Source organism: Euphorbia lathyris, chromosome 2 (assembly GCF_963576675.1).
Source record: "Euphorbia lathyris chromosome 2, ddEupLath1.1, whole genome shotgun sequence".
NCBI lineage: Eukaryota > Viridiplantae > Streptophyta > Magnoliopsida > Malpighiales > Euphorbiaceae > Euphorbia > Euphorbia lathyris.
The window spans coordinates 124,915,200-124,940,039 of NC_088911.1; the positions used below are offsets into that span (position 1 = coordinate 124,915,200).

At 31.9% G+C, this 24,840-nt stretch overlaps 3 protein-coding genes across 4 annotated transcripts; 2 read left to right on the forward strand and 1 right to left on the reverse strand.

The window, feature by feature from the left end:
- The first annotated feature begins 837 nt into the window (after positions 1-837).
- Positions 838-3,403, forward strand: LOC136219820 (endo-1,3;1,4-beta-D-glucanase-like). The gene is made up of 7 exons (XM_066007373.1): positions 838-1,089; positions 1,211-1,232; positions 1,316-1,442; positions 2,139-2,229; positions 2,339-2,428; positions 2,531-2,631; positions 2,955-3,403. Exons 1-7 carry the CDS (start codon positions 942-944, stop codon positions 3,093-3,095), a joined length of 720 nt encoding a protein of 239 aa, XP_065863445.1. The 5' UTR covers positions 838-941; the 3' UTR covers positions 3,096-3,403.
- A 34-nt stretch (positions 3,404-3,437) lies between these two features.
- Positions 3,438-5,519, reverse strand: LOC136219821 (transcription factor HY5-like). 2 transcript variants are annotated; one of them, XM_066007375.1, is made up of 3 exons: positions 5,284-5,519; positions 4,998-5,181; positions 3,438-3,883 (listed from the first exon to the last, which is right to left on the reverse strand). In XM_066007375.1, exons 1-3 carry the CDS (start codon positions 5,417-5,419, stop codon positions 3,655-3,657), a joined length of 549 nt encoding a protein of 182 aa, XP_065863447.1. In that variant the 5' UTR covers positions 5,420-5,519; the 3' UTR covers positions 3,438-3,654. The 2 variants fall into 2 exon arrangements, with proteins under 2 accessions (XP_065863447.1, XP_065863446.1); XM_066007374.1 differs by having other exon boundaries at positions 4,998-5,197; positions 5,288-5,518.
- A 12,778-nt stretch (positions 5,520-18,297) lies between these two features.
- Positions 18,298-20,755, forward strand: LOC136219823 (endo-1,3;1,4-beta-D-glucanase-like). Its single transcript, XM_066007376.1, has 7 exons — positions 18,298-18,554; positions 18,696-18,717; positions 19,006-19,132; positions 19,472-19,562; positions 19,685-19,774; positions 20,109-20,209; positions 20,435-20,755. Exons 1-7 carry the CDS (start codon positions 18,407-18,409, stop codon positions 20,573-20,575), a joined length of 720 nt encoding a protein of 239 aa, XP_065863448.1. The 5' UTR covers positions 18,298-18,406; the 3' UTR covers positions 20,576-20,755.
- Positions 20,756-24,840: the final 4,085 nt, after the last annotated feature.

A 24,840-nucleotide genomic window follows, 5' to 3' on the forward strand; every position in this document is an offset into this window, starting at 1 on the left:
TATAATTTATCCGCCTCAATTCCTAAGAATAAAATTCCTCCTTATATTGAATAATTTTTAGTTGCTGATTCATCTGTATAAAACAGAACAAGAGAAAATTTCTTTTCAAGAATTTTTGAAGCTTCAAGTTTCTTCAAAGGTTGAAAGGGGTTCAATAGAATCAGCCCAAAAGTGCTTATTGCAACAGTATCATTGTTTGATCCTCTTAACGAATTGGTCAAAACCAAATTCTTTAGTATTTCAAGGCCATCATCATAACATCTTTATTCGTTTTAGATAATAAGTTCCATATGAAAGCTTTAGATCAAGTATTGGAATAGAGAAATTCGGATTTATTATGACGGACCATTTCGAGGTTGAATTTCAACAAAAACAAGAAATAATATAATACATTAAGTTTTAATTCAATCCATACATATTAATTATTTTTTTCACCAAATATACAATAAATTTGTTTTTTTATTTTAGGAATACATAAAAAATTATTAGTTGATACAATTAGGTTAAAACTAATTACATTTTTTTAACTATTGTGCATTAACCTTAAAAACATATATTGTACGTGAATTATGATTTTTTTTGTATTTCTTTTATAACTTTTATTGTTCTTTGTGTGTTTTTGGTCACGTTAGCCTCAAATTATGTGGGATTTTATAATTTATTTCTCCTTATTTGTTTAATGTATTATGGAACAGTATATGTTTTTTCATTAAAAAAAAATTATTTTCATGTTTAACACACTTCCATAGAGGAGAGCTGAAGTATATTCTTACAAAATTCTGCTGACGGACATTTTGTCAGTTCTTTGCATAACTTTTCAACATAGTTCCAAAAACACATTAGAATGGTCGTTTATTTTGAGAACATTATTTTGCTCTTTAATCCGAGTTGACTCTCATTCCTTCGCTTTTCATTTTCATCCCTTGACTTGAGAAATTACCATGTCAAGCTCTCAGTGCTTTGAGAACCCGCCTAAACTGACCCCCGCTTCTGGAGCTGGAACTGTTGAAGAATTTGCTGGACTCAAAACCTACCTCACCGGCTCTCCCGATTCCAACCTTGCCATCCTTCTTATTTCTGATATTTTTGGTAAATTTCCCTTCAATCTACTTCTTGTTTTCCGATTCATCATTTACTTTCAGATTGTGTCGGTTAGGTGTGGGTATACTTGATTTCAGATTAATGCTTTTCTTTATTTGAAACTTTGCAGGTTTTGAAGCTCCAAATTTGAGGTATGTTTGATTTGATTTTTTTTCTCTTCTTTCTGAAAGAATTGATCCGTAGCTTGATTGAATTTGTTCTTCTTGTTGTAAAGAAAGCTTGCAGACAAAGTTGCAGCTGCTGGATTCTGTGTTGTGGTTCCTGATTTTTTCTATGGTGATCCTGTTGACACAAATAATCCCCAATTTGATCGTGAGTCATGGAGAAAAGTTCACAACGCTGTGAGTTACTGCCTGATGTACTCTGCCAGTGCCATGGATGACTTGTTATTGCATATTAATGTACATGATTTGGATAATCGAATAACATAATGTTTAAAAAATTAGACTGATAAATTTTGCATATATACATGTTTCATTGGAACCCCATAAAATAGAAGAAATCTTCTGCATTTATATAGTAATGAGGTCCCATTCTTCTTTCCTAATTGGTTTGGAAACTTTCATTTGAATGATCCAGAGAAGGAATCCAATTCTTTTTCCATGAAATTCTTGTTTGGAAAGAAAGAAATGTTTCTTTTAGATGTAAGCTAACTTGGAGGACTTGTAAATCATGTAAATGATTTATTCCAAACAGATCCTATGTGAAATGAGTGTCTCCTGATTGCAACAGCAAGTTGAGAAAAACAAAAAACAAAATATAGAATGAGGTTGCAGATTACAGTATATCCCAAGTAGGGGTGTGCATTATTCAGTAAAAAACAGAACTACGAAACGATTCAATTTGGTTTTCAGGTTTGGGCTTTTTAGCTTTTCGGTTTTACATGTTATTCAGTTCAGTTTGGTGTTAATTATTTTGGTACTATAGTTCGAATGGATGCACACCCCTAATCCTAAGACTTTTGAAGGAGGAACAACTGACTTCTTAAGATTTAGTGAAAAATATTTGAGTTTGATCTGAATAAATTCTATTTGCAGGAGAAAGGATATGAAGATGCCAAACTGGCCATTGCTGCTTTAAAAAGTAAAGGGGCTTCTTCCATTGGTGCTGCAGGTTTTTGCTGGGGAGGTGAGTGTGTTTCTTTCATATAGTTCTATTATTCTCTGATATTTGGAGAAGACAAGTAGAATAGAAACTATTTCAGCTGCTAACATTTGGTTGTTTCGATTCGTGTCAGGAAGGATAGTTGTGAAATTAGCTTCCTCTTGTGACATTAAAGCTGGAGTTGTATTGCATCCCGGTCGGCTTACCATTGATGATATTAAGGGTAAAGTTCCAACTTTTATTTCATATTGAAATCTTTTGCCAGGGCAACTCAGTTCTGGTTTTAGTATTGATTTGCATATTGCCATTTTGATTGTTGCTTCAGAGGTGAAAGTTCCAATTTCATTTTTGGGTGCGGAGTTTGACCATGCTTCACCACCGGAGCAGTTAAAAGAGTTTGGAGAACTTTTATCCCAAAATTCTGAGGTAAGGGCTGCTGATTTTTACCTCTAAATTTGTATGTTTTAAGAAGTTACAATCTTATTTCAAGGTAATGTGTTCCATTTCTCCAATAGTGATATGCATAATTAGGCAAGAGTTAACCTAAAAGAAACACATTTGTTTCCAGTATCGTTTAGCGTCTGTTTAGTTCTCCGTTTTATAGCTCATTTATGTTGTTTTACTCCAAACATTAGATTATATAAAGTGTTTGCTAAGAATTGAGAAACAACTTCTAGCTATTTTGCAAGTGCAATCAGCTAATAAGAACTGTTTTCTGTATTTTATTTGATCACCTGTCATTGTTGCAGTTGGATAGCTCAGTGAAAATATTCCCAGGGGTGCACCATGGATGGTCGGTTCGCTACAATGATGACGATGAGTCAGCTGTCAAGAGCGCCGAAGAGGCTCACAACGACATGTTAAATTGGTTTACTAAACACGTCAAGTGAGAAGGAAAAATCCTGCAATACTTCTTTACAAAACTGGCTTCTAAAACTCTATGAATGTGTGCGAGGCAACGAAAATAATCGCCTATTATCATATGGAGTACTAGAAAATCACTTCAGACTCTCCAGTTTGAATGACATTTACCATGTTGTACTAAGCATCTTTGTATAGATTGTATCTTTAATTGAAGTTAACAGTAGTTGAAGGTGAAGGGCCAAACCTGGCTCTAGTACCATGTCATGGAACCGATTGAATTAAAAGCTCGAACTTATAGTTAAAGTCCAATTATATATCTTATATTAATCTCTAACAGCCTGCATTGATCATGATGTGTCTCATTTCAGTTCAACAAAAGTCAATTAATATTATTATGCAAATTGCCATAAAATAAACTGTTGCTAAATTTTTATATCTCAATAATGATAGACATACATATTGGACTACTACATATTATTATGAGGCGGGGCCGAATACAGAATTCACTGATGAACTGTGCTTCAATACCTTGGAGTGGGTTTAAGCTTCATACACGGGAAACCGGTCATCCTAGATCCGTCTGTGTCAGGTCTTGGAAAATTTGTCCTGATTGGGGTCAAGACCTTTATCAGGTTTAGGCCTAGTATTGAGAAGGACCTTCCGTAGCATAGCATTTTCATTGAGTAAAGTTGAAATTTTCTCCTCTAATTTAGAGTTGCTATCCTGCAATTCTTTGGCCTTTGATTCCAGGTCATTCACATAAACCTTCTTCCTTTCCCGGGCTTGTTGAGCAGACACCCTATTCCGTAGCAGCCTGCAACATTTCAATTTTTTAGATTTTCTTCATTAGGAAAATGGGCTATGTAATGTTGCCTCTTCTGAATACAAATAACTAAGGGAAAAGTTTTATATATTACAGGCATTACACTCATTTGGGTTCTCAAACTAAAGCTTCAAAGTCAACAATTTGATCTTTGAATTAAGCAAAAATCATCCATTGGATTCCCATCTTATCCTAAAATCAGAAACTCTAACTATTTCATTTAGACTGTAATAATCTATGTATTGATTCAAAATGAGTTTGAGGAAGAGGGTCTGAAATTGTTCAACCGAATAAGTTTCGATGAGGCGTCAATTGGTGATTTTTGTTTAGAATGGGAACTCATTTGATGTAATTTAGGGACCTGATTGAAGATTTTGATAGTTTAAGGTCTTTAATTGCCTTTGAAACCTTAGTTTAGAGAGCCAAATGGATACTATGCCTATATTATATGAATGAATATATCAATTATACATCTACTTTTTCACTTTGTAACTAGTAAAAAATATTTTGTACACACAAAAGCACATTTATGATTAACTTGTACATATTAATTTCTTGTTTGGGAGAGGGTTAATGGAAGTAAACCGGAATAATAAAAGGTTAAATATCAAGTGAATGGAAGTTTTTTTTTTTATAGTAAATGAAGATTGATAGAAGTTAAATGTTTACTTCATTTTTTATAAAAAAATATTTACTTTATTTAATCTTCAAACTCTAACCTCAAAATTGGGAGTTAAGCGAAGTAATTGTAAGGTTTTTTAATTTTTTTTTTGTCTCTGAAAAGAAATTAAACATATATCTTCATTTACATTCTATAAACTCCTAAACAAAGTTAATTTTTAACTTTCCTTTTTCCATCACGTCCCTTCCATTTCCAAACAAAGGCTAAATGTTTACCAATAATTAACATTTTAAACATAATTAAAATTTTGTTTCAAAAAAAAAAAAACAAACATAATTAACATTCTAAATGTTATATTTAGAAATATAGGGACAGGTATAAGTAAATTAGGGGTAAATGCACTCCACAACCCTTATAAAAAAATCTCACATTTCTCCAATTTCTATATATTTTCCTTTTATAATTGAAATGAAATAAATATACCTCTTGAGCCTTCTGTACTCCTTATCAACAGGATTCCGTCCCCTCCGGCGCTTCTGATCAGGCTGAACTTCCGAATTATTATTATTATTATTATTATTTCCACCGGCATTAGTATTATTAGGAATAACAGTAGGTAATCGAGCTTCCACGTCAGGAACCGTGAAAAGATCTTCATCGCTTTCTTCTGCACTTGTCCAGTACTAATAAAATAACATATATATATTCATGGACTGTAACTGTACGGAACCACCGGTAATTAAATTAATTTAACAAAACTTTAACTAACCTACTTTTCCCCTGCTGTTGTTGTTGTAGGAGAGGAGAGTGCTGTGACTATCTGTCCTCCCACCGGAGGAGGAACTGGTGCCGGAAGCTTCATGTTGCAGCATGTGGTGGTTTTCCGATGATCTTGGAAGAGACATTGTTGTCGGAAGGAATCCAGAAGAAAGTGGAAGTGGGTGTTTTGTTTTGAAGACTTTGTAGATTTAGGGGAAAACAAGATTTGGTGGATGGAGGAACACGTTGATGCATGGATAACCATGAGTCGGTCATTTCTAGTACGAGAGGCGATATGTCCTTTACAATTATGGATTTAAACGTTACCCTTTTTAATTGGTAGCCCAGTCACATCCTTAAAGTGGGGTTCGCTTTTTCAAAATCCTTTTGGGGTTTTGGTAAAATTGGTAAAAAAAGTAACTTTTGAAAAATAATAAAATAACACCTTAAAAAAACTAATGATTTCCGCATAACATAATTTTTTTAGATATTATTTTAAAATTTTAATACATGGATAAATAAATTAAAAAAAGAAGTAATTTTTCATCTAATATTTGATTAAATGTTATTTAGGATCCGTTTGTTTTACCTACTGTTTATTGTTGCTGTTTGTTATTGTTTGTTGTTACTGTTTGCTGTTGGAAAAAAGCTGCTTTTCCAAAAAGCAGAGATTTTCTGCTTTTGTAAAATGCTGCTTTTCATGTGTTAAAGGCAAACATAAGGTCACTAACCAAATATTTAATGTTGTTTTTCAGGTGTAAAAAGGCAAACAGAGGTCATTATTCAAACACCCAAAACTCTCTATTTTGAAGTGAAAAGACAAACAGGAACACGAAAAGGAGCAATCAAACACCCCCTTATTAAAATATTTCAAAAATAAATATTACCAAATGTTACGAAACAAATGATAAAATTTTAAATAACACGGAGAACAGATATGGTAGGGGACGTTTAAAGGAGGAAAACTGATGTAATTTCAACTTTTGTAATGGGGTAAGAGTGTATGTATATATGTACTTAGAGAGAGTGATGATATAAAGTGGAAGAGAGTGTTTAGACAGCCGGGAATGAAACATTGTATCTTCTATTGTCTATGAGCCTCAAGTTGATCAGTTGATTTAAGAAACACTATAGGGGAGTGACTAGTCCCATGAGACTTGTCACTAGAATTGGCACTGGTTCTTCCCGTTTTTAGTAGCAGTCCCCCAACTTCTACTGACAGAACATTCTGGATGTAAATTGTTGTCCTTATATTAATAAAATCATATAGTGCTTTATTTACATATTTGGTCCCTCTGCGTGTTGTCTATTGCTTGTCTCCATGTGTGATTGTTGTGAATTGTTTCTGTGCTATGAATGTGAATAATTGCCTCTATTTAGTCCGATTATGACCAGTAGCTAACCCATATATGTGAATATTGGAGATATTGTGAATCCTGCCCCATATATTTAATCTAGAAAGATTAAATTTAGTTTTGGAGTCATAGGTTTGAAAAGGCAAAGGTGTCCACTTATTGTATTGGAGCCCTTCAAGTATATCTTTTAAAGATGTTTTATCTTTAGCCTCTACCTAAATTTAGTTTAGTTGTGATAATTTTTTATCGATTGAAAATGTGATAAACTATGGCTAGAGCTAAGAATATTAATTGGTAAATTGAAAGTTTAATTTGATTTTATTATTATTTAATATTATAATAATATTCATAGATTAGGATTACATTGAAAATATTAATTGATGAAGCAAACATTTATTTTATTTGATAAATTAGGAGTTGGCTTAATACATCATTTGCCTCCTGAATTTATCCAAAAAGTTTGATTGGTCCCATGAACTTTTAAAGTGTCTTAACAGCCCCCTGAACTTGCATAAAATGTAATCAATTGATCACTCGGTCGCAAAAAAGTAAGTTAAATTCGGAAGATGTATTCCATGCATCTTAGAATGTTATTACATAATTCAAAAATAGATTAAAAATGAAGTTATTGCTTGCTCAACTATACAACTTGTCTTCTCTATTCTAAGCATCGTATACTCTGATTTCGGTCGTTTTACTTTTTTTAAGACTCGTGCAATATATCCTCCATATTTAACTTACTTTTTTGCAACCGAGTGATCAATTGATTATATTTTACGCAAGTTCATGGGGCTAACTGAACATTGTATGCAAGTTCATAGGGATATCGAACCACTTTGAAAGTTCAGGGGGGCAAACGATGTATTAAGCCTTAGGAGTTCGATGTTATATATTGAATTAATTTATTGTGCTATAGATTATATATTGAATTAAGTTAGGAAATAAATTTATTGTGTTATATATTGTAAAATGAATCTATTGGGTATAGATAAATTTTGGGTCAATTACATGAATATCATAATTAAGTATAAAATTATAACTAAGTCATATCACAAAACTTAATTCTTAATATGTCATTATTCTCTATATATCATGATTTTATACCATAATCTAAAAATTCTAGGTTCCAATTCATAAATTATAAACCCTAAAAAATATATTCTAGACTTCTAATTTATAAATTCTAATTTTTAAAATATATTAAAAGTACTGATTTTATTAGTTTGACATAATATAAAATCATGACTTGATATAGTTGTAAATAGATTTTAAAAGATGAATTTTTGTGCAATTTTTCCAATTTTAAAATAGTTTTTTATTATAAAAAACATTTGGCTATTAATCGATTAGTAACTGAACTGATAAATTTTAGTTCGATTATAATTGTTATTAAGGGAGTGTTAGTTTTAACTTTTCAGAATAACGTTTCACTTCAAACCGCGAAAAATATGGTGTTTGGTTAGATTTTTACAATAACTGCTTTTAGTTTTTTTTATAGAAACAACAATATTTTTTAGCTTTTTCATGAATAATTGTTTGTATTTATTTGATATTGACAAAGTTATTCTTCTCATTTCCACAAAATACATTGCGTCTTTAATGTTATTCCTATCTTTATAATATCATTTTCTAAAAAACAAAGTTTTATTCCGTTCAATAAATGATTATTTTTAAGTTTTATTTAATTATTTAGATTGTTTTTTTATTATTTACGTATTACAATTTTTGTTTTTATAATTTATTTATAAACATGTATATTTTATACATTTTACATTCTAAAAACAATAACTAATCACAATTTTACCAAACATTAATAATTAATCAGTTTATAATAAATAATAATAATAGAGTATTTTTGAATGTTCTTAACAAAATTAGCATATTGTATTTTTTTAAGGAAAAAAATATTTTCGCTTCATTTATAAAAAATAGTACATTTCGATATAAACAGTGATAGAATCAGGATATAAGATTCATCAAGCTAAAAAAGTTTCATCGATATATTAAAAAAAAAGTGAAATTATGTCTTTCCACTTGATGATGTTCCCCCGGATATAGGATGTGTTAAATTTAATAGTGATGGTGCAAGCTAGGGAAACCCAAAGTTTGCTTCGGCTGGAGGGATCCTACGTGATGAGCTTGGTCAGTGGTTAGGAGGTGTGGCGGTAAATCTTGGTTTTTGCACTGGAGTACTGGCAGAACTATGGGGTTTGTATTTTGACCTCAAGTACGCATGAGCTAGGCATTACCGCAAGTTAGTATTCGAAATGGACTCTTTGGTAGTAATTCGGCTTGTTAGTCATGAGGTGGTTCAACGGCATCGTTTTTCTTGGCTTATTATGGCGTGCCGTGATCTATATGACAGAGATTGGGAGGTACGTCTCGTTCATATCCTATGAGGAAAACATGACAGCTGATTGGATAGCAAACTACGCAGGGAGTTTGAGTTTAGGTCTTCACGAGTATGATGTGCCTCCTGTAGACATTTAGGATATTTTTTTTTATTTTTGTGGATTTGAGCTTCCCAAAATGACCCGTCTTCAAAGATCGGTCGATTTTTTGGTGTTTCCTCGAAATTAGCCCCTCCATTATACAAAAAAAAAACTAAATTTATTGCTTTTTGCCATTTTATCATACTGAAATACAATTATACCCAACAATCATTCATCAAAATATCAATATTCACAAATCATAAAAGAAGATAATAATAGGGTAGTCCAAATTTCATACCATCATCAAAGTAATACGTAATTTCATTATCACTTCTATTAATCGGTCCCCTTGCTATAATTCAAAGTCATTCTGATTTTTTTTTAGGATAAAGTTCAAATAAAACCCCTGTGGTTTCACTAATTTTTAGATAAAGGATTGTGATTTACTTTTTACCAAAACGAGGACTGAGGTTTTCAACTTTAGCAAAAATAAGGACTTTTTCGATTGATACTATTAAAATCACCCTTAACAACTTCAAAAATGATATATTTTAAGTAACTTTAATTCTTCAACTTTTTTATTTCGAGATTATTTAGATGATGTTTGGTAAAGAGAGAGAAAATTAATGTTTAGAGAGAGAAAGTTCCAAAAAAGATGATTTTCTAAAATCGAAAATGTAGTTTCATAGAAAATATGACATTAAACAACTTTAATTCTTGAAAATTTTCATTTTCAGGTCGTTAAAGATAGTTTTAATAGCATTATTAATAGTACGAAACCTCAGTACTCGTTTTGACAAAAAGTAAACCACAATCTTTTATCTGAAAATTAGTGAAACCACAGGAGTTTTATTTCAACTTTCCCCTTTTTTTATTATGAACTTCAACAATGAACTTAAAAAGTTCATCTTTACTATGGATACATTTGCGAATAAAATTAACCAAACTTATTGAAAAATGTCCATTACCAAAAACAAGAGCTTATTAATCTAGTCAAAGGCTAAACAAAATTAGCAAAGAGTAAATATTTTCTCTTCAAAATGGTTTGTATATGAGCAGATAGCAAGAGTAAATATTTTCTTTTCAAAAGAGTAAATATTTTCCTCAAGCGGTTCTTTTTTTTTTTTTAAGATTGAAAGGATTCTCTTAAATGTCAAATTAAATTCATATTTACATTTTCTTATATTTTACACAATGAAAGGAAGAAATTGCTATTCAATACACAACCAAGGTTACTTTACCCTGGTTAGTTAGAAATGATATACAAGATTATGTGTCACGCATGCATGCCTCACTGCACCAAATTCAGACATTGTTTGGCTGCAACGTTAGGTATATTCCCGGATAACCATTCAAAATCACTTCTCTTTTTCAATTATATTAATTAACAGCTGTCATTTCCTCAAAAAAAAAAAAAAAAACTCTCACCGTCCGGCCACTCACCGCCGGTTACTTTTTCAGGAAAAAAAACTCTCAGATCCAAAACTTCACCAAACAAACACATGATTTTTCGCAACATTCACAAAAAAAAAAAAAGGTGTTTTCTGAGTAGCCGAAAAAATTAAAAAATTAAAAAGCCGAAAAAATGGAGAAGATGAGGCTCAGATCCGAATATGAGATCAAGCAACGGAAAACATATACCACCATGGCTGAAGCAACCGGTTGCCACTGAAAAGACCAAAATGACCTTATCATTTTCTCAGGCCATCCGGGTTACCTCGCCGATGAAAATGGCATTATTCTCCATTTCCTGATCGGATGCTCCCGGACAAGTAAGGTTCGGTTTCATCACAGCCCCTTGAATGTATGTATGTGTGTGTGTATATATATATATGAAAGTCAGAGAAAGCAAGTGAAAAAGAAAAGAGTAAAGTTCAGTAAAGTTCAGTAGCCATAGATGTAATTTATCCATAAAATCACCGTGAAATCATCGACTCAGCCAAGCAGCGCAACGATGAGCGGCGCTGCGGTTGAGACTCAAATCATTTTCCGGGAGCGTCAAAGCAATACTGCGGTTCTGCTCGGGTTTTATAGTGGGATTATGTTTGCTTCTCTTCCTTTTTTGCCCTTTGATCTAGTACAGGTTACTTTCGGGTTCTAACATGGTATAAGGGTGTGTTTCGTCATTAGATAGTACAGTAAGGCTATGTTCTTTATTGCTGAAAAAAACTGAACTAAACTGAACTGAACTGAATATTGCTGAATACTGAACTGAATTTAACTGAATATTACTGAACTGAACCGAACTAAACAATAATGATGATATTAGACTTTAAAATAATTTAATTGATAATATTGGATATTAATAAACTTATAATAATAATAATGATGGTTCTAATAAATTTAATAATATCAATAATAAATAATAAATATATTATTAAAGATAAAACTAAATTGAATATCAAATAAAAGCTCGGCTTGATAAAATTTTGGCTCGATAAAAGCCTATAAAATTAAATAAAAATGAGTCTAATTTAAATTAAAAATACAAATTACATACAAACACAAATTTACATATAATTTAAAGCCTATGAAATCAAATACAAATTTTTATATGAATACAAACTCTTAACTTTTTATTCTAATTAAGGGTTAAAGTGTAAAAATATCCGTAACGTTTTGGGTCATGGGTAATTTTACCCCTAACATCTAAAATGGTGCAATTTTATTCCTAACATTGATAAATTCGATAAATTTGAGTGCAATTCCTAATTTTTAAATATGGAAGCATACTTTAGTTTTAATTTTTTTATTAAACGATATATACTTTAATAAACTATCATTTCTTGACTATCATTTCTTAACTTTTATCTAATTTATAGACAATGATAAACTATAAATAATAATAATAATAAATAATAATTATTATTATAATAAATTATATATAAATTACTATAATATAATAAAGGGTAAACTTTAAATAAAACCCCTGTGGTTTCACTAATTTTCAAATAAAGGACTGTAGTTTACTTTTTGTCAAAACGAGGATTGATGTTTTCAATTTTAGTAAAATAAGGACTCTTTCGATTGATACTATTAAAATCACCCTTCACGACTTCAAACGTGACATATTTTAAGAACTACTAATATTCTAAACAACTTTAATTCTTCAACTTTTTTATTTTGAGATTGTTTAGATGATGTTTGGTAAAGAGAGAGAAAGTTAATGTTTAGAGAGAGAAAGTTCTAAAAAAGATGATTTTCGAAAATCGAAAATGTAGTTCCATAAAAAATATAACATTGAACAACTTTAATTCTTGAAATTTTTTATTTTCAGGTCGTTAAAGATGGTTTTAATAGCATTAATCCAAGTGCGAAACCTCAATCCTCGTTTTGACAAAAAGTAAAGCACAGTCCTTTATCTGAAAATTAGTGAAACCACGGGGGTTTTATTTGAAATTTACCTTATAATAAATAAGGATAAATTACTGAATACTGAAACTGAATACTGAAACTGGATGCTGAAACTGAATGTTGAAACTGAATGCTGAACTGAACTGAACTGAATTGAACTGAACTGAATTTAACTGAACTGAACTGATTGTTACTGAAATTAAGTGATAAAGAACAGGGTCTAAATTAAACTTGCATAAGTTACAATTATTAATGTTTTAATTAGAATTAGATATTAATATTTGTAAGTCCAATAAAATATTTTGATTTTTTTTTCAATTCGTACAAAAAAAAACTGTATTTTTTTGTTTGTTTTTTTTCTTTAAGAAATTGCTTGTATTTTCATTAGAGGAAAAAAGAAGGAGTATAACAAACAAAATGTAAAGAATAAAACCTCATACGAATACAGACAAATACAATACCCACGTAGGGATGAAAATGACTACAAATATCATTTCGAAAATTCTGATCTGAGTTCTTTTTTTATTGCAATCACGTAGATTTATTGATCTACGGATAAAATAAACCATTTCCGCTCTTGTTAAATTTGAAAAAAAAGCATAAACGAGAGAATAATAGAAAGCAGATTCAATCAGACGGATAAAGATCAATAACTAATAAGTAATGTGATAAGAGGTAAAATTTCCTAATAAGCCCACTAGCCGAGTCCCATTTCTAACTCTATAGCCCGCCCAATTTTTCTTTTTCAATATCCTTTCATAAACATAATAATAACTTTACAATCAAGTATATACAAAACTAAATGTAAACAAATGAGATTAGAAAAAACCAATGTTACCAGGTTCGGACCGGCCGATCCAACCGTTCGAACCGAGAACCGGTGAGGAAGCCAGTCCGAACCTGTCTGGTTTGTTGAATGATCAATAAAACAGAGAGACCCGGGATTGAACCGAGATCCGATGGTTAACTGATTGTACCTCTGTGCGTGAGAGAACCTTTTCTCTAGTAATTGGTTAAAATCTTGTAAATATCATTTACTTATAAACTAATTAAGTTTCTTCTTTCTTTGAATGTGAATGCTTAATTTCCTTTTATCTTCTTACAAACCATTTTAAGTCTTTCGTTTTGAGCATCAATTTCTCATTCATCACTTGTCCGTTTTGAGTTTATAATATATTTTTAAAAAGATCTTATGGCATAGAATATGTTGATATATTTCAATTTATTCTGAACTTAATTTATTCGCTAAATTAACAAAAACTAACAAACTAAAAGTTATTTATAATTTATTTTGGATATATATAATTATAAAAATAATTTAAAAATAATTATATATATTTAATAGATAAATATTATTTATTTATTACGTCATCCGGTTCGACCAATCCGAGCCATCCGGTCCGACTAAGTGACCTGTGATCCAGTTACCAATCCGGTTTGATGTATAAATTGGAAAACTCCGTGAAAATGTGGAACTCGTTAGGCATTTAGTCATTTACGCAGCACCCACCCCAAAGTACCAAACCCTAAAACTGAAACCCTAAAAACTCAACTCTCATTCTCTCAAGTGTAAGGTAAACATTCAAATTTTTCTTCTTTCAAGAGCTAGTTCGAAGGGGTGAAATCAAATGCTTTCACTAAGGTTTAGGATTTTGCAGCAGTTTATTCTCTAACTGAGTCTACGACTTCTAAACGAGGAAGCTCGAGAATGGAACGCAAGACTTGATACCTGATTGAAGCAGTTTGATACTTATCATTTCTATCCCTTTTCTAGTTGTGATTTGTTGCCGATTGGAGTTCCCACACCCACACACATCGCCATCGCCATCGCCATCATCATCGCCATTGCCCATTTATCGGACGTTATGGTATTTTTGCAGGTTATTCCCATGATATTGAGACTAATAGAAGATGAATATCACAAGAGGAATTGAGAAAATGATACTATTGTTTTTTTTTGCTTCATTTCATGCCTTTTTGGTATGCGAAAAAAAGGATAATGAATTTGTAATGAAAAGCATGGGCATAGCCATCTATTACAAAAGTCAATGATTTCATTTCCTTATAAAATCTCTATCAGCTCACATAAGGAAGAGTTCACAACAAAAATTGGCAATGCACGTTATACCTCTCCAATTTCGACCTAAACTCTTTAATGACCCCCTTACAAAAATAAATAATTAGAAGGTTTTTTTAGAATGTTTTATGATGCATTTCCAACTTCTTTTTTTTTTTTTATGAAACATATCAACTTGTATTAATGGATACGATCAGATTCAATACAAGAAGACAGAAAAAATGGAAAATCTGAAACTAACATTTGAGGACCATTTAAACTGGAACCCCATTTTGCAAGTTCATGAGCCGCGGCATTTTGCAAACGTCCTTCATGAATGAAGCACACTTCAATATAAGAATCAGCCACATCACGAATTAATTTGATTATCACATCCACATAACTAACATCCCTATCCGCAATAATTGCATCAATAGCAAATTTGCAATCCGATGAAACCACCACTTTCACCACCCCATATTGTTTGGCAAATATCAAACCATTCAAAATAGCCAACAATTCCGCATGAATAACTGACCAACACCGATCCAAAGGACACGCTCCACTCATCACGACCACCCCATTTGAATCCCGAGCAATGAAACCCGCGGCCCCAAAACTACTTGAAACCGCAAACGCCGCATCACAATTCAATTTAACAAAACCAAAAACAGGAGGAATCCACCTATTATTACCAGATTTAGCAGCATCAGAAGCATAATGGCAAGATGAGGAATTAGCAGCATTATAAACTCCAAGCATAAATGCCTTATCATCAAGGCTAGCCTCACCATGATTAATCCTATTGTGATCAAACCACAACATCCATAAAACCGAACAAAAAACTAGAAATTCATCTCCCGACAACGCCTCCTTCACCGCCTCAAACCAGTCCAGACAAACATCTCCAGCTAGCCCGTAAACCTTCAGAGATAGCCCAGCACCCTTCCATCTCATTTTCGATCGAGCACAATGCTTGAATAGATGAATGAGAGAAATTCCGTCACTTCCACAGAACGGACATTGCAAAACAGCAGGTATTTTCCTACGAAACAAAATATTAGCACAAGGTAAAAAAACATTTACAACAAGCCCATAAAAAATGCAATACTTTCGGAGGCAATCTGAGCTTCCACAAATGTTTCTAAAATCGTCTTGGACCAAACGAAGCCCCAGGAGCATTATTAACCACCGAATTTCGATCAACCGCAACCAAGTACCCCGATTTAACTTCATACTGACCATTCCGAGAGAAAGGCCAGAAAAATTTATCCACCATATTGGTTCGCAATGGAAGATTCAAAATAGCCTCTGCATCCTCATCAAAACATCATTCCTTAACCACCCCCGAATTCCAAAATCCTGTATTATGAATTATCAAAGAGCTCACAAAAGCAGAAGGAGGCTCACATTTGAGCACAAGCGGACGACCACAGGGAAGAGAAGGCACCCACCTGTCCGAAAGAATCCTAATATCTGAACCATTTCCCACCCGCCATATACCACCATGTAACAAAATAGATTGAACACTAACTAGACTTCTCCACACAAAACTATCGGACGCCCTACCCATAACTTCCCACCAATTAAAACCCCTCAAATATTTACTACGAAAAACCTGAGCACAAAAAGACATCGGTTGATCAATAATTGTCCATAATTGCTTCACAAGTAAAGCTTGATTTACCGAATATAAATATTTGAAACCCTAACCTCCATTTGCCTTATTTTCACACAACTTGTTCCAACGGGCCCAATGAATAGTCCGCTTATTCTCCGAATCTCCCCACCAATAACCCGCAATAATCATTTGCAATTCCTCACAAAGAGTTTTAGGAATCAAGAAGCAACTCATTATGTATTGCGGAATAGCAAAAGCAGCCGCTTTAATCAAAACCTCTTTGCCCCCTCTAGATAGGAACTTCTCATTCCATCCACTCACCCGTTTACGAAGACGATCTTTGAGAAAATTGAAAATAAGCTCTTTTGATCTCCCAAGAATAGTAGGCAGCCCCAAGTATTTAGAAAAAGCTTCCACAGCCCGGACAAGATGTGCCAAATTAAAATAATAAATTGATGTCATAGACTTCATTTTATATGATTTTGCAATTTTATCATGCAAAATTAAAAAATTCATTTTCAATTGCAAATTTTTTATTTTATGTTTGGAATGAAAATAAATTAATAATTTAATTCTTAAAATGGAATTGCATAGAATTAGATATCTTTAAGTAAAATTCTAACAAAATAACTTCTTGTTAGAAATATCCGGGTTATGGACCGAATATTTATCTGCCCGTAAGTGAAACGGATCAAGCTCATTTTAAACGATGAATGATTAGGGTTAGGGTTTTATAAGCTAAATCTAGGCTATAAATAGATATTAATCTAACTCTAATCAAGGCTAATGAAGCCTAATCACGAGAGCTGAGAAAAAGAGCAGAATACATAATTTTCCTCTACTTCACCCTCCTCTTGCGCCACTCTCTCTATCTGTCTCAAAAGTCCGTTTTAGTTTGTGGATCCACCGTTTTCACCTTGAGACTAATATCTATGTAGGTGATTCATGACCGGTGATACGAGATTGTGGTAAATCTCACTTCTTCGCTACTAATCAACTCAATGAGTTATGCTCTACAAGAGGTAAGCCTTAAACCAGTGTTTGTATTATGATTATTTAATGGATAATCCCTTAAACAAGAGGTAAATCTCACTCCTTCGCTACTAATCAACTCAATGAGTTATGCATTTAATCCACGAATACGAAGAAAAACATAGTTTTTGCATGCTATGATTAATCTTTGTATTAATTAAATCTATATTTTTTAGGCATGTATACATGTTTTTTTTATTGTTTTTGGAGTAAAACGACTATGAAATCGTAGAAAACTGTGTTATTTGTGTGTTAGGGTACTTTGTTTTGGATTTAAAGGGAATTTCAGTCTCAACCGAGAGTGTTTGAGTCTCAAACCCTAGTTTTCATTCGTTGTATGGACAAACAGACCTCACCATCGACCAGGAACCTTAGAAACCTTAGACCAGATCGAACCTTGAGACCAGCAAGCAGTAGGAAAGGTGGCGCGCAGTGTGAAAAAATGCTTAAGAATTTTCCTTTGTAACTTTGATACAGGCATCTTCCAAAAAGAAGGCTATTGTTCCTTTAGTTTTCTACTTAAAGATTATTGAGGTAACTATCTTTTAGTAGCTCATGCAGCCTTGTAGGTATTTTACAAGCTTTTTTTTTTCTTTTACAACAATTCTAACTGTTTTTGAAGTTTTGAGTTGGATCAAAACAGAAAGCCGCAAACAATGTCATCTTTCAATCAAATTGTTTTTTTTTTATTCGATTTTTCCTACCTTTCAAATGTTATCTTTGATTGTGTTACCTATTCTAAAAGGTTTAGATAACTATTCTATATTTTTTTGCGAAGCGTTAATCAAATTTAGCGACTCAGTTTTTAGTTTAAATTGTTAGTTCTAAATTCGTTCAACGAATTGTTCTATCTCTTTTAATCACATTCATCGTTTTTTCATATGGATGTGGAAATTGAAATATATTTTTAAAATGTGAAATTCATTTATTCATTCCATCGTTAAAATTCTCTAATAACTTTATATTCTAATTTGAAATTTATCTTATTTTTCAAAATTAAATGAATTTTTTATTTAATTTATGAGTTTAATGTAATCTTTTTAATTTAATGAAAAAATTGGTCTTTTTTTTCTTTACTCCAGTAAGTTGGTCTAATGTCTAAATCTGTAAACATTTTCAACGTTATGCTAATTCCATAAATATGAAGAAAATAAATAACTGATGACGCAGGAGATGACGCCAACCTTCGATAGGATTCCGATATATTCTACTGGGTTCTCAGGCGTAATACTATCAATCGTCATCTTCCTCACTGCAACTGAATTAGAGGGGAATTAAAAGCAATGTCGGGTCCTCAGTGCTGTGACAACCCACCCACACTCAGTCCAACCTCCGGTGCTGGTCATGTCGAGAAATTTGCTGGCCTCGACACCTATGTTACCGGCTCTTCTGACTCCAAACTCGCAATTCTTCTCATCTCTGATATTTTCGGTAAATTACTGTTTTCTAACAATAATTGATGTCTGTCCATTACTTTCTCTGTTTGTTCTGTTATTGTTGCGAATTTGTTTTCTTCATATGGTTTTCGGTTCTACTACTTGTTAATCTTATCAGTGTAGCTTGATTTTGCAGGATACGAAGCTCCAAACTTAAGGTATGATTTCTCTTTCTTTTCCCCTATTGTGAAAATTAGGTTTTATTCGTGCAGAAGATATCATCAATCGAAATGGTTTTGTTTGCCAATTTGTTAATTAACACTGTTATGTTGGAAAAATAGTTTAACCTGTGGACTGGATAGCCGGATAATTGTTCTTTCTATGCCTCTATGATCTAACTTTTGGTTTGTTATTGTTGAGCTCTGAGAATTTCTATTGTATAGTTTTCTGTTTTAAAGGTAATGATGATAATTGAGAGCTGATACCAGCTATTTTGTACCTTGAAGGAAGCTTGCAGACAAAATTGCAGCTGCTGGATTTTATGTTGTAGTTCCAGACTTCTTCAATGGAGATCCCTATTGTCCTGATAATGCAGAGAGACCTGTCCTAGTTTGGTTAAAGGATCATGGAGCGGTAATTTTTGGACATCTTCTGTAGTTACTCCTATTTTCTAATATGTGCACTTGAGTTTATTGTTCTTTGTTTTAATTTGAATCAAATCTATGAGACTTTCCCAAAACATTTGGGTTAGTTTTTTGCTCAGAGAAGTTGCTGCTTGGGATTTCATTTTCAAAATTGATGACGTTGTTTTATTATTTTCTGAGCATCTAGTTTTTCCCAAAGATGTTGCGACAAAATATCCAAAACTAATGACTCGATTTTGTAATAGTTCATATTGTTTTTGAGTTTCGACTTTGGATGATGAAAATGCCAATTTCTCAAATAATCAGAAGCTTACCTTTTTCCTTACAGGATAAGGGCTTTGAAGATGCAAAACCTGTGATCCAAGCTCTAAAGAACAAAGGAATAACAGCAATTGGTGCTGCAGGATTTTGTTGGGGCGGTAGGCTATATATGCTTAATCTTATATAAATCATCATGAATCATAATTTCTTTGGTTTGAATCTATGCTGCACTTGGTCTGAGTCTCCTACTATCCACTAATGCCTTATGCTTTATTCACAGCCAAGGTAGTGGTTCAACTAGCAAAACGTGAGTTCATCCAAGCTGCTGTGCTGCTGCACCCTTCATTCGTTAGTGTAGACGATATCAAGGGTAAGTTTTGTGCCTAAATATTGTAGGCTATCTCCGATTCCTAGTTTAACGCATTCTCATTTTTCCAGGAAATAATTTAAAATGCTTAAGGATTATTTGACATATTCATTGATTTACGAAATGCCCTATCATGTTTAATGTTGTGTTGAACTTTCAATTTCCAGAGGCCCGTTATATTTTACTTAGGCACAGATTTGCCACTTACAATATTCTTCCTCCTTGAATGTCAACTCTTGTTCCTATTTTGTATCATTTGTGAAAAACTTTATATGCTTTCTTCTTTCCTTATGGTAATGTAGAGTTGATTACTTATTGTATTTTGAATTACTTGCAGCGGTTGAGGTTCCTATTGCGGTACTAGGAGCAGAAATCGACCACCTTTCCCCACCGGCTCTTCTGAAACAGTTTGAAGAAGTCCTAAATGCAAAGCCTGAGGTAAGAAGACTCCTATTCATTAGGGGTTACAATTTCTGACACGATGACAATATGTACAAAGATAATCCAACTTAGCGACACGATTCACACAATTATCATTTTCTAGCCAATTACTTCAATTGCATCTAATAATCCTCTCATGTGCGAACTTGGAAGACATATCTTCGCACTCGAGTTAGTTATTCAGATTGTTAATCAAATGATAATTTGTTGTGTTGTTTACAGGTTAACTGCTATGTGAAGATATTCCCCAAGGTTTCCCATGGATGGACTGTAAGGTATGATGTTGAAGATGAAAATGCTGTCAAGTGTGCAGAGGAGGCCCATGGAAACATGTTAGAGTGGTTTACCAACCATGTTAAGTAGAAAGTTACTCGATTTCAAGTCATAGAGAGAGAGATATATGAACTACTTTCTTGGCTGGTTGAAAACTACTGCTTTGTTATCATGATGCACGTTTTAAACTTGAATAAAGTTTTGTTTGGCAATAGGCTGTATGTATTAATATTTTCTTCATTATCAGGCACCCTAATTGGGTTAGTATCATATTCGTGTTTTTACTATCTCGGTTAATAATGGTGATATTTAAAAATACAAAGTAAACATAGCTTTTACCAATTATATCATTTTCGGACTGATTATCTAAAAGTTCGATTATGAACATTTTATCCATTTATATATTGGAATCGTGTAATCTGACTTAAATCTATTTAATGAACATTTAATCCACTTAAATATTGGAGTCCTGTAATGTGTTCATATGTCACGTATAATTTAGTAATAAAAACATATTAAGTAATCTTGTAATGTGTTCATATGTCACGTATAATTTAGTAATAAAAACATATCAAGTTAATTTCGCGTTAACTCAAAAATGATTTATTTATTTAATAAAATACGTATATACATAAGGGTCTTTGTACATAATTGCCATGTCCAATTAATTCCCTAGCATCACTGATTCAAGTTCGATTTGCCAGAGAGGCTTCAACGTTAATTCGGGCCTCCATGTTAATAAAAAAGAAACTTGGTTCTAATATAGAATCCATTTAAGGAATGGAATATAATATTCTGTTCTGATTATAACATGGGATCCACCAATCTTAGAGTGATTTTGCCTTCTAACTGTTATTCTATTCCTATATTTATGGAAGAGGAAATCTCTATCAACTTATAAAATAAAATGATAGCTTATTCTATCCATTTTCAACAAAAATAAATTATTTTATTGTTTCTTTATATGATAAATTATAGGAGGGTGCTTTTTTTTCAAGTTTTTTTTTAATATATATGTAGTTGCGATTTTCGTACCAAACATATGTCAATAGGTGTTTGGTAAAAAAATTCAAACAATAAATGATAAGCTTAATGTATATTTACATATGTTTTGACTATTAGCACTATGAACTTTTAAAATAACATATTACACATTTATATATAGTTAGCTTTAAAAACAGTTTAGTTGGTTTTAAAAACCTATCATACATTTAAAGCATCTCCAATGCAAGGTGCTTGAAATAGTACTTGATGACATGTAGAGTACTTGAAAGAGTGTCTTGCATTAGAGTAGCAAATGTTGCTTAAATGATTATGACAATGTTGCCAATTTTTGGTATCCTTTTGATACTCTTACTTTTTCTTTTCTTTTTTAATATAAAAAAATGATTTAGTTGTCTACCATTTATAGAATTTTATGGTAATATTTAGGGTAATTAATTTATTAGTCCCTATATTTTGACAAAACACACTGTTTAGTCCATGTATTTTTAAAAACACACGGTAAAATCCCTAACGTTTTTCTCGGTGAACTGTTTAGTCTCTTCCGTTAGACTATCATGAAGATTTTGTTAGTCAATTTGGATTTGCGTTCTTCTTTTCCTTTATTTTCCTTTCCTTTAAACTCTAATGCATCTGAAATCAACTTTGAGTGTTCTTCTTTTTGATTTTCTTCTTAATCGTTCAAATTCGTAAGCATTGGGTTTGTTCTTTTTCTTGTTCTCTATACAAATAGATTCTTCTTCTAAATTGGATTTCCTCTTCTGAAGTTTGAAGGTAAATAGTAAAGGGTAATTTAGTTATTTCCGAAGTCATAAACGGTAAAAAAATCTAACAAACATAAGCAAGGACTAAACAGTTCACTGAGAAAAATGTTAGGGACCTTACCATGTGTTTTTAAAAATACAGGGACTAAACAGTGTGTTTTGTCAAAATATAGGGACTAATAAATTAATTATCCTAATATTTATTATTAAAATAAATTATATATAAAATAATAATTTATGGAACTACATTGGTAACTTTTAGAGTTGCTTAGCATTAAAGATTTTTTTAAATTTTTTTTTGCCAAATGTGATGTGGATGATAGAGAAAATAAAATAATATATGTTGAAATGATGTGTTAAATTTTGACAATTTTGAAGAGTTCTTATATTGAAGATACTTTTATAGTTGGTTCATTCGGACATTCTGCACACAAAATTGTGATCTTTGTTATATGTTGGCATATTACACTTTTGATCCTCAATCTTCCTTCATTTTCACTATTCATCTTTACAAACATCATCAATCTTAATCCATAAGTTGCTAATTAGAGCATATCTAGCAGTGCTTTAGAGGGATATAAGGATAAATATGCAAATATTAGTGGATGTCTAACCACTATTTTGTGTAAAAATTATTAGCGTGTCAAATACCGTTTTAAAAGATTCTGACCGCTCCCGCGGATATGATAACGAAGATGGTAACATCAATCATGTTTCAACATTGTTTAGACTTGATTAATGTCATCTCTACTTGAAGTTGTAATTTGAAAACATTAGTGAGTATGGAAAATGATAGAGAAATAGTTTGGTTGGAATTTCTTAAAAGATCGCCAATGTAGATATTATAGAAAAATTGGCTCTTTTTAGGTTTTTTTAGGAAATCCCACGCTGGAAGCTAATAGGAAAGAAGAGGAAAAGAAGATATATATGTTGTTTGCTATCCCATATTTGAAAAGTTTAAAATAGTAAAACTTTTCTAATGTTATATATTAGGCTTTGGGCTTTAGGTTCAAAGTATTAGTTGTTCTCTTCCTTTCTCTATCGTAATATTTGCTCAATGAAATATTATTCTGTAGTATTCGATAACCTAGAAAATATTGGCCGAATCTCGTTAATTTATATTTTAGCTTTTCAATTGCTAGTTGTTTCTGCAAAAATAATGACATTGATTGGTGAGAAAGGACACACGCAAGTGACACCGAAAATTCAGAGGGTTAGCTATAAAAGTAGCGGCATTACATCACATTTCAACATTCACGTGACCTGTTAGAACTTGATGACGTCATATTGTGTTTCCACGTACTACCTTCCTTTAAGGAAAAATGGAGAGAATATGAACTGAGCTTAATGAACCATCAGAGTGCTTGAGATAACACAGAAAAATGGCCAAAGAGAGGTCAGAAACCGACCATCTCAATCTCACTATGATGCCTAAATTAGTGGTGAAAGTTGATACTGAGTAGTATGTAAACTTAGATCAGCAATAAGAATGTGCATGATATTAAGGGGCCGTTTGTTTTGGGGGTTTCAGGAAAGGGTAAGGGAATGAGGAGATCTCATTTCTTTTGTTGGTGTTTGTTTTATCCATTCAATCATTCCCTTTACACTCTTTTAGTTCTGGGTTTACCCCTAACAGCTCTAATCCAATTCCCCCGACCCCCTAAGGTTTTCCATTCCCTTTCCTCCCTCTCTCTTTCTCACTAATTTAAACATCTATTCTTCTTATAAAAATTCATGTTAGCCCCTATTTTGTTTTAAATTTTTATTTTGGTCCATATATTTATTTATTTTTACTTTTTTAATCCTTGGATTAATTTCACTTTTGATCCTTATACTTATATATTATTTATTTATTCTCAAAAAATATTTTTGACTAATTTTTACTTTTTTATTTTTATTTTGATCTTTATATTTATTTATTTATATTTTTTATTCATAGACTAATCTCCCTTTTGATCCTTATACTTATTTGTTTTTATTTTTTATCCTGAAAAATAATTTTGATAAATATTTTTCTTTTATCATATTATTCGGGTTTTGGTATTTATTTTTAATTATTTTAAAGTAATTATTTTATTTTTAAAATAGAATATTATGCATTTTCTTTGATTTATTTTATTTCTGTTTCTTCAGTTTCATCGTCTTTTGATTTTAATAGTTGAATAAATTGATTTTCATTCTTATATTTACATGTGATTAATTTATTAATATAGACACATGTATAGAAATTATTGTTAAAAATACAACTCTAGTTTATTACCTCATTTGAACAAACAACGACAAAAGGAATCATGGGTATACCATTCCCTTTGTGGAACTGAAACAAATAGAGAAGAGAATTCAGGGTCATTCCATTTCTTTCTTCTTATTTTCCTTTCTTGATTTCATTCCGTTACTCATGTGCGAACCGAACGCCCCCTAAGTCTTTTTTATTAGTTTATGTCCAAAGATTACTATATAAGGGAGGGGAGGCTCCATTAATCTACATGTATTCATAATGATGGTATGATATCAAACTCCGCTTCATGAATTGTCCTAAGCATATATATATCAATGACCAAAAAGTCATAATTGATTGGATAACCTAAG